Below are 17,352 nucleotides of genomic sequence, written 5' to 3'. Positions count from 1 at the left end.
CGTTTCAGTGTGTCAGCTCCTGTGCAGAGCTGGATAGGAGTACAAAGAAGGGCAGTCCTATCCAAACTGAAGATGCTAACGTGAAAAGCCACCCGACTTATTTTTAGCTAAGGTCACCAGAATGTTGAATTAGACAGCGAGTTCTGAAACACGGATTCTTAAAATACAGTCTCATTTGCTCTACTTTTGTGAAGTAAATAAAGAGCAGGTCATAAAAATGCCGGTAGCTTAGCAACAGCATCTTATTCCATCGCTGTTCTCCAAATTACGATTTGCAGCTTTCAATCAGGCAAATAATTTCTTACAGCAGCCGTACTGTAAGACCAACACAGACCAGTAGCTTTCAGAACTTCAATTAAATCTGCTGTTATAAATGTGGAGTTATTTTCCCCCACTGCTTCCCAAGAAGTCTTCAGTCAGGAGAGAAAACAGCTCTAATAGCTGCATCTGCATAGCAGCACGCTGTGTTTTGTCTCACTGCTTTGTTCTCAATTCTCCAGCATCGTCTTAGGAATGTATTCAGATGTTATCCACTTAGCCCAGCTCCTTGGAGTAAAGGTAAGAATGCACACAAGATACCAACCTACCGAGAAAACACCTGCCCAGCACTTCAAGAAATCATCACCAAAGCACAGCTACAGTTTGTAGTACAGACATCAGCTTTTCTCCATAAACATTCATGTCTGCCCAACTGCTGCTCAACACTCAGCCTTCAGGAGGCACCTGTGGCAGTGCCGGATCACAGCACTGCTGAATAATGAGTGGCATGCAGAAAGGTCTGACTTTTTACCTTCCAAATCCACAAACGTTCACTTAGAAGTTCTCTGACAGCACAACCCTTCGTCAGCTACGCCCTCATGTTGTTTTGAAAGATTATGCCTAGTTATCACAAAAAATAAAGAGGAAGCAGCAGTACTTATTCCACCTGGTGACTCCGGATAAAAGAGCAGATTTTACCATACGTGCCTTCCAGCAGAGAATGTACTGATGAATAGAAGAAGTTTTATACAAACTAAACCTTTATAAGAAACTCCCAAATCTACAGTCATTCAGAGTGAAATAATTGGCACCTTGGTTTTCTGTAATGTGGAAAAAACAACTAATCTTTTATCCTTTCACCACACACCAAAGTGCTTCTTATCACTAAGAATAAGAGAAACCCGCTGCTGACAGTGAGATAAAGGCTTTCCTTCTCTCCCCTTCTTCTCCTTTTACAGAGAGACGAGGACAACACGAGCACTACCATAACAATTAGCTTCAGCCAAATTTTCCTTTGAATTTTTGCTTCAAGCTATCTTTGAATCTTCCTTACACCAACAAATCCACACAAGCTTTCCTTGAGATGCTTCACTTGAATGCCTCAAACCATCTCCAGGTCACGGATGTGACAGTAAAGCTTAGAAAATCCATTTATTTCACTGCTCGTAAGTTCATCCTTCTCTTCAGACTCTGCAAGACACGTGCAGATCCACTCTCACCACAGGGCACAGCAGCAATCTCAGTTATTTTCTTCTCCAGATCTCAGCAGCCACTTAGGTTTTCATATCCCTTGTGAGTTTTTATCATGGAACCATCCTTGCTTCCATTTCTGCTCTCAGCTGACTTCACCGTATCAGTTTGTATTCACAAGCCTCAAAACACAGCACAAACAGTACAGGAGAGTGTTGCAAGCAGTTGACATCTATGCATAATATTGACTTCAGTTAGGGCAGAAGTTTCATTTTATAGAACAAGCCTTTATCAAGTTTGTCCCTTTTCTTTAAGGACATTGCTAACAATCTCTCCCATGTTATTCTCACTGAATCAGAGGTTGGATATAAAGCACCAACCAGGACGTGAACTTCATTTCAGACCCTGACTGGTTTGGCAAGCCAAATCACACTGATGTGACAAGTGTGCTAACGTGGGAATGCTGCGTCTATCCAATCCTATGCAGCAAGGCCACCAAAGAGAATGAATCTCATGACGAAGAGATTATCATCCAGTTCTTCAGGATTCCAATCCCTTCCAATTGCTGTTTCACAGCTGAGATGCTTGCAAGGAAAAGGTCTAAGAAGAGCAGCTCTGCTGTTAAATTCCAAGCTTCCGACCTCTACCTAAGGTCATAAAAACCTTGGAAAACTGATTTTGTGCTGCTATCTTTAGCATTAACTAGGCTTGAGTCCTTAAAGCATCAGGTCCCCCGTCCTGTAGCAATCAGCTGCACCTTAAGGAAGAATGGGGTTGCCGTGCTTTTTTCTTTGCTGCTGTTGTTTTAAATCAAGACATCCCCCGGTCAGTAGATTACTATTACTATTATTTAAAAAAAACAACCAACAGCAACAATTGCTTCCCTCTCTCACTGACTCGTTTCTGGGCAGCTGATCAACCGAGAAAGCAGTGCTTGGGGAACAGATGCTGCAGAGACAGAGGTCAGCACTTGGCACCGGAGGCTTTGCCGCGTACTCCATTATTTGCTTGCCACTTCACAGCTTCCTCTGATGTCTGTGACAACAACAATCCCGGAGGTTTTCGTAGGCACAAACGCTGGCAAGCTTCTGTTTGCTGCACAGAAATGTTTGTGAATACATTTATTTCCTAAAAGGCATTTTTTTAATGCCTTTAAAATGCCAAGTGACAGTATTACCAAACAGATTGCAGAGTTTCTAACAGCATCACAGTTTGAGGAGACACTGAGAATTAACTTATGCTGCTCTCGTGACAGTACTGCAAGACCTGCATCATATCCAGATGCTTTCTCCTCCTACACAACATCCCAGCACCTCAAAGAATAGGTAATATTAAGTGTCAACCTTCTGAAGACTTGCAGTGCCATTGAAAAACACTTAACAGCTAATATCAATACCATTAATTGTATCAGCACAATATCTTCTCTGAGTTGCTTCGACTTTAAAAAGGGGAAAGACCTCCCAGGATTAATTTCTTCTTTCCTTTTTGTATTCAGAACATGGAAATTACTTATGGGAAAAGCTGCACAGAGTCTGAAAGATATCAAGAGCTCAAGATTACCAGTCAGCGTGTGATGCCCACAAAACAGCACCATAGGAGTCAAGAAAATCTAGGCTATGAAGGGAAATCAGAGTGATTACAGGTGTTTGGATCCAAACAGTGGATTCTGAAGATGCCAGGTTTTCTTACGGCTCCAAAAATCAGCCAGCCCAAATCAGACACTTATAGGAGGAACAGATCTGACATGCGCAAATCCTTTTTCAAGTTAGTTTTGGGTCATGTATGGGATGAAGTCTTTCTTTCGGGATGCTTTCCACTCCAACAGTCCCTGGAAAGCAGACGTGTTAGCTGAGGACCATGTGTGTGCACTGGTGTCCTTGTGACCGACTCTGCTTCCTTCTTAGGGCTGCATGAAGCATCACCTCTGACTGTCTGCTCAGAAGGCACAGGAAAAGGATGACCAGAACTGCCCACGCAGGCCCCTTTGCCAACATGGGAGTTTGAAGACACTTGTAACGTTCAGATTGTTCTGTAGTAGTGCTAACATTACTAGCAGTACTAACTCAGTAACAGCGAAGACAATCACTGAGATGACCCAACAGGAAAATGCACAGCTGCAGTGCCCAAAGAGTTCCCCTCTATGGGAAACACACTGCTTTAAAAGAAGTCCTTGGTAAAACAAGGATGAGATCTCTCCTCGATGAGATCTCTTTCCTCTCTTTAGCCTGCCTGCAAAGCACAGTGAAATGCATCCTGTCAGCTTGCAGAAGCAGTGTGACACAAATTACCTCTCGCAATGCAGCACAGATCTATCTGAACAATTCCTCTTGCACAACCAGCAACTGATTAGAAATGAAAACCTTTTCCTGTTCTCCTATTCAGATGCTTCTAAAATTATCCATCTCTTCAACAGCTTAAGTAGTTTTAATTACAGATATAATGGAAGAACCCTTATAATATGTTATTGCCTTACAGATAATCACCACAAACATTTCCAGTACCACATACAGCAGCTCAGTGATGTAGAAGTGCCTGATCAACCAGCTGTGTGCTCTGGGCACAAGCAAGAGGCAGCACTTCACAGCAGAGCTAACCCCAAAACATCCTTCCCAGATGTTAGGCTCTTGAATCTCTGCCCTGAGGGACTGCACTAGGTGGCACAAGCCAGTGCCTTATGCTCACAGATCCACTATTACCTCCAGTGCTTTGCTTCCCTGACAGAACAGCACGCATCAGTTCCAGTTCACAACACAAAGCTTACCAAGTTTTTCCTCTTCAGTTACAATTTTAGCAATTTAACATAATTTAATTAACATCCTGTGCTCTCATTACTGTGAAGCAAGTCCTTTCCTGCAAGAGTTGTTCAAATGAATGCCTTAAAGATGATAACAGAAGAAATTTAAATGAGTATATATTTTGTATTTCTCCATGTACTCAGCAATGCCACAGTGGTTAAACTGCTTTACTGATGATGACTAAAAAGTCAGACGGACGAGAATATGGGAGGGTTCCCCTTCTGCCATGAATGCCACGTTCCTCCAGGTATTTTTGATGGCACAGTTCATTCACATTAAAAGGAGAATGCAATTACTTAGTGACCACCTTACTTACAGTATGTTCATAGTGTGTATAAAACTGTCACCATGGAAAGTTTTGTGGTGAGGTTACATGGGGAACTTATAAAAAAAAAAGCAACTGCAAACATGAGATGCACTAAAAGAACCTACCTACAAGGACACACAGGATCCAGGGTTTGGTTATATAATAAAATAAAAGGAATAGAACACTAAACTGCAATAGAGATTGAGATTTCCAAAGAAAAATACTTTATTCTTACCAAAAACTCCCAGGAAAACAGTGAAGGAGAGAAAAAGCTGTGAACAGAGATCAAAACCCATTCCCTGAAGCTGTGCAGGACCTGAGATAGCTACCACTTAACTCAGATAGCTGGACAGCTAAAATACTGCTAAGTGTTGCTCATCTCTTGACCAGTGACAGTGGAGAATTGAGCTGATTCAGAAATAACTACCGTCCTCCACAAGCAATAACTTAAAAAATATAGTGCATGCCCCCTTGATTATAAGCACCAGGAATATTAGAGAACTTATGAAGGCATGTTCTGGAATGGCAGCCCAGTCCCCTCACTCCCAGAGGCAGATCTTTTCTACCCCACTGGAGCTCTTCAAGCTCAGATTGAGAATTCAGGCCATCCCATTCCAGACTGCTGCTCCTCCTGTGTGTGTATATACATACTGCACAAAAACAGGGCTGCGGCAGCAGCCACTGCACATATATGATGCTGAATTTCATCTTGGTGCATTTGAACCCAAGTCAAAGGTCTTCTCGGACCTCTGCTATCCTCTCCTACTCATTCTTCAGCCTCTCTGAAAGAAGACTTCTCAAATAATAACATCAAATGTCAGAAAACAAAAAAGATGTAAGAAAAAAAGTTATGAACGCAAGCAAAATAAAACACGTTCAAACTAAAAGTGAGGCTTCCTTCCTGCTGCAGCTCATACCTCCGCATGCAATTATTGCAATTTAAATGCTCAAATGAATCTAATTTCCCTATATATCATCAGAACACAGAAGACCAAGAGTAATTCATGAGAACCAGACATACGCCCCACCTGTTTGCCATTTTTGGAGTTTGCTTTTTCCTACAGACTGCTGAACTCTGAAAACAATGTCTACAGTTATTTTTACTGTAATTGTACCTCCTCCACTCTTGCCAGTCTGTAATTTTAGTAGAGGAAAACAAAGCAATGATGTTTCTCATGTTCAAAAAGAGCGAGTTCCTTGGAGCTTTCTGTTTGTCTATAATAAGAAACTGTGATCATGGGGACGTCCTCTGGAAAGCTGCTTAATAACCATTGAAATAAGGTGTTTTTTTTTTTATAGATAGCTAAGCAGTTTGGGAGACAACCAGCAGAATTAGTGGAGTGCACCAAAGGCCACTTGCCACCATCTCTGCACTTTCCACGTCCTCCACTGCACCCTCTAAAAAGGAGCTGAGCACTACAGTCCAATAGCAGAAATATAAGCACAAGCTGAAGGCCCCACAAAAATAAAAAGCAAAGACTCCTCCTTTCTGTTCAGCTGTATAACTCCCTCTTCTAGACACTACTTTTTTGGTGAGAATAATCAAGCTCGGGTCTCAAAAATAATGACCAAGGGAGAACAGATGAGAGTGAACCTCAGCCAAAAAAGTCTGACTCCTCATTTGCATTTCCAAGCATCCTCTGCCAGAGCACTTTTTTTCTTTAAGGAATAACGTCGGTTTCAGATGCTGCACTACCAAAATGTAACCAGATTGTTCTGTATTTTGATGGCATTTCAGCAAGAGAGAGAAGCCCCTCTCTTAGACCCAACGCCAACTTCCCTCTGTCCCAATACACAGAAAGGAAATGTAACCACCTTTAGACCAATAATAAGATACTTACCACCATATTGTAGGCATCAGGAACTTCAATTTCAAACTGAAATTTTCCACCTTGGTAATAGCCCTCATCTAGCAAAGAAAAAGAACCACAAATATTAAAACAGTTCACTTAGAGAAAATAACCAATGCTGTGTTATACAAATCATGTCATTAACGAGATTCAATTAACAGCCTCAGGTCATCACCAAAAACCCAAACACCAAAGCACTAGCTGCTTCCAACTCCAAAAAGAAAGCTGGTTACACACCTTGCTGCTAATGCATGCTAAATCCTTCTTAACCACAGCACCCTCAGACTTGCACCAGCAATTACTGTCACAGTAGGAATAATGGTGTGCCAAGAGCACGTGCACTACAATAAAAAAAGCAAGTCAGGTCTTTTGAGTGACAATTATCTCCCAGAGGGTGATGCACCAATTAGGAAAATCCGCCTGCTTCTCCGTCAACCTGAGATCCAACACTGAATTATGAAAAGTGCTAAATTGTAAAATATGAATTCTGAACATATCCAGTTGCGTGTAACCAGAGACAACAGGCTGTCATTCCTGAGATGGCTGTGCTTGGATGCTGAAATGCTTGCAAGCAATCTGATACGTGTCTGTCTGGCATTGCAACTACAGAGTTTTGTCATTATTCTTGTTCTCTGCATCACATCGTGCAGCCACAGCAAAGAACTGATAGTCAGGAGAGGTTGGTTGTCCTCACACAACTGTTTAATATGCAATTTTTAAAAACAACATTGCAAAGGAAAGCTTGGCAAAGCAATCCGTGGTTTAGAGAACGATTAAAAAGACACATTTCTTATTATCTAACTTCCAAAATGCTTCTAGCTCTCCTATTATACATCACCAAAATCCCACTGGGATGACGTGGTGCCTTCTGGACCTATTCCCCTCCCACATCTAAGTGCTATCAGAGCATGGAAACAGAGCACGGCTGATCTTTCCCATCCCATACAGGTTTATGGCTGCCTCCATCCTGGAACTGCTGGCTTCCAGCACCCAGCCCACCCAAACCTTTCATCATCCCATAGACATCTGCACGGAACTGCCAGCCTCACCCAGTGCAAAGCTCACTTTAATAACCTACTGAGAGTACACATTTTTCAAATACATCCTTCACTTCCAATTCAATTTTGACATGCACTTAATTTATTAAGCAGACCTCTCAGGCATGCTGCTGTGCTTTATCAGCACAGAGCTGCACATGCATTGGTTTTGATGGGAAAAAAATACACAAGTCAAAGCATTTTTATTTTGCATTCAAACATATTGGAGATAAAATTCAGTAAAGCAAAACATTTCTGAAGAATCAAGTATATAAAGGTGAGTAACACCAAATATCCTTTTGATGAAACTGCTGCCTGTCAGATTTGCCACATGCTCAAAGTAAGATGTTGTTTTAAGAAAGATCCATTATAGCAATGGTTCAACGCTCCACCTGGAACTCAAACAGCACAGTCACCACTGAGCAACCCTACAGGATGCAACTGACTGCACTTCATTCACCACTCAGCACACGTGAAATCTATTTAACCAAGTTGCAGGAATCCTCACTGTTCCCAAGCGTGATGCCACACCTTGTAAAAACCACAGCTGGAAGAAATAAATGCACAGGTCTTTCACTGAGCAGAGCAAAACAAACAATACCAATCTCTTCAGTGCCTGTTACAGTACTAACCATGCAGATCAATCTTCCATCAGTGTTCCTTGGTTCACAAGCACTTAAGCTATCACTTCTCACCATCACTTTATTGATCTGGACAAGGGGATTGATGCATTCTCAGTACGTTTGCAATGACACCAACTCATGTGAAAGTGTTCATCAGTCTGAAGGTAGAAGGTCCTGCAGAGGGATCTGGATAGGCTGAGGCCAATGGGATGAGGTTCAACAAGATCAAACGCCAGGCTTTGGTCACAACAACCCCATGCAATGCTATAGGCTTGGCACAGAGTGGCTGGAAAGCTGCACAGAGGAAAATAACCTGGGGGTGATGATCTATAAGATCTTAGAGCTCTTTTCCAGCCTTAACCGTTCTAGGCTTCCATGGGAAGCTATCACATGCAATGTGATGTCTGCGCAGAGAGAAATAAGGCTGCTGCAAGGCAAAGGAGAAACAGCACCCCTGTGAAGGCTGCTCACGAAGCCCAGCAGCAGAAAGTCATTTTTCATTGGCTTAATTTCAATAGTTCCTGGATTCCGTGGCCCTGGAGTGTAGCACACAGCAGCCCTTCATGTTCTACCATTTGCTAATGCAAAATAGGTATGTCTACATGTGTCTTGCGTCAAAGAAAACCCTCAGATTTAATCAATCTTCACTGTAATCCAATTGTTCAAAAACAAAAATACTCAAAAACAGCTCCAGGGAAGGACAGCTTGCCAGAAGGTTGTCAGTGTGCTGCCAGCTGAACAGCAAGAGAAAAGCCACGCTCTGCATCTCTGCGCACTGAAAACACCAGGCACAGATGCCATCTGCAGGAACACATAGGTTGGTACTCATATAAAAGCACAGGCAGCAAGACAGCTGATGACATTGCTCAAGAAAATGCACAGGGAAGGGGGGGAAAAAAGAAACAAAAAATGGTGAAGAGTTGTTCTTCACTTTCTCCACCTCTTTACCATCAGGCAGACACAGCTCAGGGCAGCTCCACACCCACCCAGCCCAGGCAGGGACTCCCAGCAACAACATGGAAATCAGTCAAAGCTGCATGAAATCATCATGGCAAAAAGACTGCAGTGTGTCCCATGGGATTAGCGAGACAAATTGGTGTACAAATGGTTGAAATGAGAACTGGAATTAGTGCAAGAGGTACAGCAGGACCAGACGATGGAAGAACACTCCCTTTCCTTAGCAAAAAACTTGTTTTAGATTAGCTCAAACGCTTTTTAACCACATATTAGCAGTTCCACAAGCCACAAGAAATTCCTATTGTATTACATTTGTTTTCTTTATTTTTCTGTGTTCTACACAAGGCTGAGAAATCTCTGCAAGACCTAGAGCACTCCAGACATGGCACTTTACAGTGCAGGTTAGAGGGCCCATGAGAACTGATTGGCATTCAAACACCACTTCTACAAAGCTCAAGATCAGTACATATATATCTTACCTAGGGGTAAGAAATCAGGCAAAAGTGGCAGGAGACCTGTATGGATGAGCACAGGACTCATGGAAGACCTCAAATGGATGAAATCCTGTGAAATGCAGGAAAGGCGTGTGCCCACTTGAGAGAGACACAGTAATGCTGCCAGAGGGGATGAAATGAGGAAGGCTGAGGCCCACTGGAAAGGGAGATCAAGAACAACAAGAAACACTTCTTCAAATATGTCAATAGCAAAAGGAAGGCTGGAGAAAAATGTAGGTCTGTTGGTGAATGAGGTGGGTGACTGGTAATGGAGGACACTGAGAAGGCAGAGTTGCTGAATGCTTTCTTTGCTTCAGACTTTCCTAAGACTGACCCTCATGAATCCCAGCAAGGGTTTTGACACTGTCTCCCGTAACATTCTCATAGGTAGGCTTCAGAACTGTGGGACAGACAAGCTGACAGTGAGGTGGATTGAGAACTGGTTGACTGGCAGAGCACAGAAGGCTGCAGACAACGGTGCAGTCTAGTAGAGGGCTGTAACTAGCAGCAGAGCACTGGAACAAGCTGCCCGAGGGGGCTGTGGAGTTCCTTTCTCTGGAAATATTCAAAACCCACCTGGATGCTTTCCTACTGTAATCTACTATAGGGAACCTGCTTTAGCAGAGGGTTGAATTAGATGACAACCCAAGGTCCCTTCCAACACCTACAATTGTATTCCCTGCCCTCATACAGACTCAAAAACCCTCTAATTTTCAGCCATGTAACAGTGCTGGAAAGAACTGAAGTTCTGGCAAAGCTAATAGTAAGCAAAGCAGTGTAAATGAAAGAGCTAATTAAAATAGTTTTAGCTCATAACTTGTCCATTTACAGGAGATTTTTCCAAGAAGTGAATATGTCTGAGCTCCAGTTTGTGTCTCCTGCTTAAATTTACGTCTTCAAGCTACATTAACATTCCTCCTACTGCAGTCTCAAGTTTCTTTACTAACAACCTAATACTAATCTGTGATGTGTACTGATGGTTAAACGCACAGCGAAGATACAAAATTATTTTACATTTAAAAGAAAATGTAAGATAATTTGGACAGGCCACAAAGGATGTGAATTTGATAGCAGCTCCTTGAATCGTAAGCATTGAAATGCTCAGCCATGCTCACTGACATTTGTCATTTTATGGTATGCAAAGCAGAAAACAGGCATTTTATTAATTCCCTGAAGAATGTGACTCAAATAATCACGCTAACCCTAACCTACACAACTGCATGGGAAACAAATTAATTAACTCTATGCATTCCTCTAGTCTTCGTCATGTACACACCACCCAAACTCACCTCTCCCCTCTGCCCAGGTCATTACTGTGTTTCACTTTCAGCTTCAAATTCCGTGCTTCAAATACCAGTGCAGAGGCAGGCCTCCATGTTGCAAATATCCATCTCCTTATTTTCCCTAGCATTCGATCCAATAAGGTACAGATACCAAAACAGGAACAGAGGCAAGTGGTGCCACGAGCACATTTTTCAATGACAGAAAAAATTGGTTGATATGACACAAGGACAAAGCAGCTCCAGCAGCAGCATCTGTCTCAGGGGCAAGCAGTTTATCCATCGTGGCTGTAAGACCTGTTTTACTCTTTTTCCAATGCATGCTGCTATACATTCTCTCACTGAGCACTGCCAGACCATAAAGGAACCAGAACTTCTTAAGCACAAGCCAAAATAACAATTTTTATATGATGAGGATTTCTAGAAGTAATTTGGATGTGCAGTGCTAGAAACAATTCCAGGCAGGATGAGGAAGAACAGCCCTTCTCTCCCTGTTCACATTCATGCAATGCTGTTTCGGCACTACAAAAAATGGTTGTCTCCCATCTAGAATTTTACCCATTTGAGCCAGAAGCATTCTGAGACAATAATTTTGCTGCCTCTCTGTCACCTCAGAGAAAACTGAGATTTAGCATATTCCAAAGGTAATCAGAAAACTGCAGTGGTTCCTTGGTATGTGCTGTGTTCTGCACTGAGAGAGCTGTGCCAAGCTGTCGCTGATCACAAGATTCTGTACCTGAATTATGCACAGCTGAAAATAGATGTTTACTTTGGGCAGGCTACAACTGCAGCCACTTCAGCTGTGCAGCTATATTTGGAGCAAGAAAATGTTCATTAAGATCATCTCATTGCTGAAATCGTTTAACGAAGCCAGCACAAAAACCATGCACTGCACTCAGCAATTGTCCTCCAACTGCAACAGCTTGCACAGCAGTTAACAGACCAAACAACCTTATGTCTTTAGATGCCTTAAAATTAGTACAAAGAAGCTATCTATCGCTTTGGCATCGAAGACATTCCTGACTTGCACTGTGATGATCCTGTGAAATCATCTCATTTCCAAAACTTAATAAGCAAGTATCATTTAAACTGAAGGACAACGAGCTGTTACAAACAGGCGACACTCACTAATTAAATGCAAATACATCTCCTGCACAGAACGAGACGTTAGAAAGATCAGTAATAGCACTTATATATTTTTTTTGTTTTTCTTAGCATACTGACAAGGAAAATCGAACTCGTTTTTCCGTACCCAAAAGGAGTCACACGAATGAACTCGTTAGCAAAGATTCCTACTGCCAAGGAAGCGCCGGTCGGTTCGGGCCAGCGAAAAAGCAACACCGACATCTAGCGGTCATTTCCTATCAAAACACTGCCAAAAATATTCCTCTAACCTTACAAACTGTAAAGCATTATTTGCACAGGTAAGACGTCTCCAAGGCTGACACACAGCATGCAAATCCCCGTCCATAAATATCCACAGGAAATCTACACCGGTAAGAATTTGCTGGCTCGGCTGCAACGCCTCTCAACCCAAACGTTTCAGTGCACTGCACACATCAGTGTCCTCATTTGAACTGCTGCACGCTCCCAAAGATGATTTGCAGTAAAAGCGTTCCTGACATTTCAATAGATGATCTTCCATGCAAGTCCATCCACAACAGACACGGTTTTCTAATCCAAAACATGAGCAAACTCTGTAATTTCCGATTACTATTAAGAATCTCACATGGAAAAGATGAATGCACAAATTAATTTCGAGGCAGTTTTTACTGACCAACAGACCAGCAGCGTACTTCAGTCACATTATAAGATTTAGCTTCCACATACTTGAATTGTTGAAGACATTTTTAAAGACCAAGAGACTCCCACTTTTTAAGCATCTTCAGATATGCACAGATTTGAAGTTTTCCAGCAGTGTTACATCACCTGCCCTTTAAATACCACAGAATCAAGCAATCTGTATGTATAAATAGGAATAAATCTGGAGTTCAACAGAGCTGTCATACAGTCATTTCTCTAGACATGGTCCACACTTTGTTTTTGAGGTTTTTTTTGCCAATATATGACTTGAAATAGGCTCAGTAAAATGTCTTCATTCAAAATGAGCCAACAAGACTTGAATACTTGCTGAACTTGCTATATTTTGATATATTTTGATAGCAATCTTACTGCAGTTCTCAAAATCCAGCCCAATTTCCTCACAGCTCCTATGAAATCATCACTGCATTACAGCTGTCATTGACTAGAAAGTTTACCATGTTCTATAGACCTTGAATTGTGTTTCCACCACAGCAACACATACAGAAGCAAAAGCTATAGGTTTAGAAAATTACCTGGGATTACGGTTAGCTGAAAGTAATGAAGCTTGTTTGGGTCAGGAAAATTCACTTTACATGTACCTGTTAAGCAAAAGAACAATCTGCATCAGATAACTGTTTGTCCACTGTTGAAAAAACATATATCATCTTTCACATCCCCTGAATCAGCACTCTGATTAATCCCTGTGTTCCAGTTCACTGATTTCCCATACTTTCTAAGTGTCTTTCCTCCATACAGTTGTAGGTTACCTGCAATAACTCCATTTCTTTGAGCTGGGAGGGAGAAGTCGATTTCCTTTCAGTAAACCATGTTGTCTCATACGCTAAAATGACACAGGAATAGGTCTTCTATATGGACACTAGCTCTAAGCTGAGAAGACAGCATGCAGAATCAGCATGCTTTCCTCAGAGATTCCCTAACAGGAACACATATACCTTTAACACTTGATCACACACAGCACTTTCCAGGAAGTCTTGCCACCACAGCTCTATGCTAGAATGGATTTATACCTGCAAGATGCAATTAGAAGCGTGCTTTACTGACAGCCTCACCCAAAAGAGAAGCGAAGCTGCTGTTCAGCTGTCACACTGAACAAAGCTGTTTCTCAGCCTAGCTGAGTGCCACAACCAGCCTATTTTATTCCATCCAAGAGCAAGTTTCAAACCCATAACAGGCTGCCAGAGCCTTGCTCTAGCCCTTCAAAAATGAACTCATGAAAAGTAAATTACTTTTTCAGGCTTTTGCACAGAAGAAGGGGAGAGGGAAGAATCTACATTTCCTTAGTGCTCTTTACAGTGAACTTTATTACAGAAATTTTATGTCAAAAAGCCAATTAAAAAATTAACACTGTATTGGCAACGTGCACTTTTTAACTCATGAGGCAAGTATTTCTCCCTACCCAAGGCTTCACAATCAGGAATTGCTTCAATGTGGGGCACTGACCACTCCAGTGCAATTGCAATTGAAGCTGCTACACCATTCATAAATCAACAGACTAGAAATCAGATACTGCAGCCATATGCAACAATAAAGACTGCCTCAGAATGCCTACGTACAACTGCTACACATCTCTGTCCTGTTTAACTTTCAAGTCAGTGATTACACCTACTAAGAGTGAAGCAGCATCAAAAAGCAAAGGCGATGATTTTATTCTCAAACTAGATGAAATTAAGGACAACAGTGACAATGAAGAACAAGAGCAAAGAGAAGAGGAAACATCCATCTGTGAAGTTGTGCAGGGGCTGTTATGAAAGTAGTCAGCAGCAGTTCAACAGATGCAAATTCACAGCATAACAGCCCTTTGTTTGCCTCTGATGACACAAACTGAGCTGCCTTCTCATGTACAAAGCTGGTCTTTTTTGATTATGGCACAGAAAAGCTATCAAGCTGGCACTAGAAGCTGCGTACAACCACGCATACATTATTATCCATATAATGCAGCCTTTAGCTTCTGAATCCATCCAAGCTGGCTGTACATTTCTCCCTTAACTAAGATCCCATTTGCCTATAAAAATACCTACAGCTGCACACACACTCCAGTAATGCATTCACACTGTAAAAGCCACAAACCCTGATATACATTTCTCAACATTATCCTATTTTAATCCATTTCTCATTCATTATCTTATAGAAGAGACTAAGCAAAAAGCTGAACCAAAAACTACTGTGAAAAAATCTCTATAATTGTCTTTTAGAAAGAGAAGCATACAGAAAGAAAGTGATAATGCTTCACATTATCCCTTTTAGCTCTTCTGTTCTGTGTTTTTTCCCCTCAATTCCTTCCATCAGGCAGCCTGCATGCTGAGAAGCCTGATTGTTGAGATCTGACAGCTGATCTGGATTTACAGGCATTCGCAAACACAAGAGGCTCAGGAGAAGCAGCACAGGTCTAACCTAGAGGGAAAAAATGGCCAAACTTCCCTCAGATGGAGAAGACCAGGCACATTACGAGTTATCTGCCAGCATAATCAAAGAGAATATTCACCACTTCTCTCTGAAAGATAAGAGCAAGGCACGTTCACCCTTATGTGAATGCACAGCAGTAGCCTGCATGCATGCTCTCAGACTGCAGCAAGCAGCTCACACCTCTTTCCCTGCAGGCAAAGTGTCTTAGATTACTCTGAAATATGAGCATGGATGGCAGGAAGTTAGGCAGAGCAAGTGACAGGTTCTGGAGCTGCCCCCGAGCAGACTGTGTGGTAACTTTGAAGCAGAGATGGCAGGGTGCTGCTGTTCTGGTCAAAATCTGAGAGGAAAGAGAGCTCAGCTTTGCCACCAACACTCACCCTCAGCAACAACCACAGAACTGCAGGAGCCCTTTATAGAAGGACTTTGTGTTTTGTTATCTGTTACAGAACTCTCTGAAACTAAGGATCAGAAAACATGTATTTGATAGCAATAAGCCATTTACCCTGTGCTCTTCAAACGCTATCTTAAAGCATCCATGAACCATTCTGGCATAAGATTTGATGATACTGAGCTGGCTGGATACTGGCTGATACACCCGAAGGCTGTGATGCCTTCAACAAGACCTGAACAGACTGGAGAGCTGGGCAGAGAGGAACCTGATGAGGTTCAGCAACAGCAAGTGTAGAGTCTTACAGCTGAGGAGGAATAAATGCACGCATTGGTACAGGTTAGGGGCTGACCTGCTGGAGAAGAGCTCTGCAGAGAAGGCCCTGGGAGTCCAGGTTGGTCATGAGCCATCAGTGCGCTCTTGTGGCCAAGATGGCCAACGCTGTCCCATGCTGCATTAAAAACAATGTGGCCAGCAGGCTGAGGGAGATTCTCCTTTCCCTTAACTCTGCTCTCGTGAGGCCACATCTGGAGCATTAGGCACAGTTCTGGGCTCTCCAGTTCAAAACTGACAGGGTCTCCTAGAAAGGGCCCAGTGGAGGGAGATACAGATGATTAAGGACCTGGAGCAATCTCCTGTAAGAGGGGAGGTTGAGCAACCTGGGACTGATCAGTCTGGAGAAGACTGAGCGGGGATCTCATTGCTGCTTACAAACATCAAAAGTGCAGGAATCAAGTTGATGGGGGCAGACTCTTTTTGGTGGCAAGCAGCAGCAGAACAAGAGGCAATGGGCAGAAACTGGAACAGAGGAAGTTCCATTCAAACGTCAGGAAGAACTTTTTTTTACTGTCAGACAAGCACAGCACTAGAACAGGCTGCCCAGCTTGTGGATTCTCCTCCTGCTTGAGGGAAACTGCTTTTGCAAGGGGGGGAGGAAGGGAGAGGGTTACAATTAGGGATCTGAAGATGTCTCTTCAAACCCCTATAATGCTGAGATAACATACAATGCAGGTAAGATTCCAGGGCTAAAAGCACTTCATCTTGCCTTTTTTGTTTGTTTAAGGAATATATATATTTTTTTTTAACTAGTATTCTTATTTTTGTTAATACATCTACTGCTTAAGAAGCACACAGGCTTCTTAAGGCTACAGCTTGCATGTGAAATGTGAAATGAAAAAGCACCAGGTTAATGTGGTTCCTGAGACCTGAGCCATTTGCTCTGCTACTAAATGCTCATTTCCTGGTTTGGAATTAAGGTGAGACCAGAGGAGAAACAGGAGCAAGGTAAGAAGTGTGCTCTTCAGCTCCAGAGTGTTCTGTGAGAAGGAACTTCCCACTCCACCAGCAACCAAGTTGTGTCATGTCACTGAATGACCAATGCTGCTTCCAAAGGACGCTAGCAAGGATCTACATCTCTGCAACACCTTAAGAGAGGGCAGAGTAAGCCTGCTCAAACCGAGGCCAGCAGAGCTTGGCACAGCTTGCCCCACAGTTAACACATCATTAGCATTCATACTTCGATCCAAATAATCACATCAACAGCCCTATTCCCCTTAAAATGTATGCCATTGAATGCTGTACTTACAAGGTAAATTAGCTTCAAGTTCCGCAACCTCTGTTGAAAGAAAAGAAACATACCATTACTTATGCAAGCAGAAAGCCATTCTCAATGTCCAAATTGGCAAATCTAATTTAAACCTTGCTGTAAATCAAATTTCACTTAAGATATAATTAAGTCTCATGGAAGATTTACATTGAAATTTCTCTTTAAGCCACACAATTCATTACTGAAAAGGCTCGTCTGCCCTGCAGACAACGCTTCCCTACTGCAGTGAGAGGGCTCAGCTCTGCCAAGAGAGAAGCACCAGAGACACAGAGCCCTACCACTGCAAAGAGTGGCACCATCCTGACCTCCAACCTCACAAGGCTCTAAAATACAGAA

At 42.4% G+C, this 17,352-nt stretch overlaps 1 protein-coding gene across 3 annotated transcripts in view; it reads right to left on the bottom strand.

Annotated features, from left to right (window-relative positions):
* Positions 1 to 17,352, bottom strand: part of UBE2F (ubiquitin conjugating enzyme E2 F (putative)) — a 65,241-nt gene that overhangs the window by 38,351 nt on the left and 9,538 nt on the right. For 2 of the 3 annotated variants that reach the window (XM_052675039.1, XM_052675041.1), the window contains exons 3-5: positions 16,996 to 17,025; positions 13,129 to 13,194; positions 6,393 to 6,460 (exon numbers count right to left, since the gene is read on the bottom strand). In XM_052675039.1, the coding sequence (XP_052530999.1) occupies positions 6,393 to 6,460; positions 13,129 to 13,194; positions 16,996 to 17,025 (164 nt within the window). The remainder of the gene's footprint in view (positions 1 to 6,392; positions 6,461 to 13,128; positions 13,195 to 16,995; positions 17,026 to 17,352) is intronic. The other variant, XM_052675040.1, reaches the window with a different exon arrangement.

Source organism: Tympanuchus pallidicinctus, unplaced genomic scaffold (assembly GCF_026119805.1).
Source record: "Tympanuchus pallidicinctus isolate F22 unplaced genomic scaffold, pur_lepc_1.0 scaffold15, whole genome shotgun sequence".
NCBI lineage: Eukaryota > Metazoa > Chordata > Aves > Galliformes > Phasianidae > Tympanuchus > Tympanuchus pallidicinctus.
Note: the sequence above shows the minus strand (reverse complement) of the source record. Positions and strands in the feature narration are given on the sequence as shown.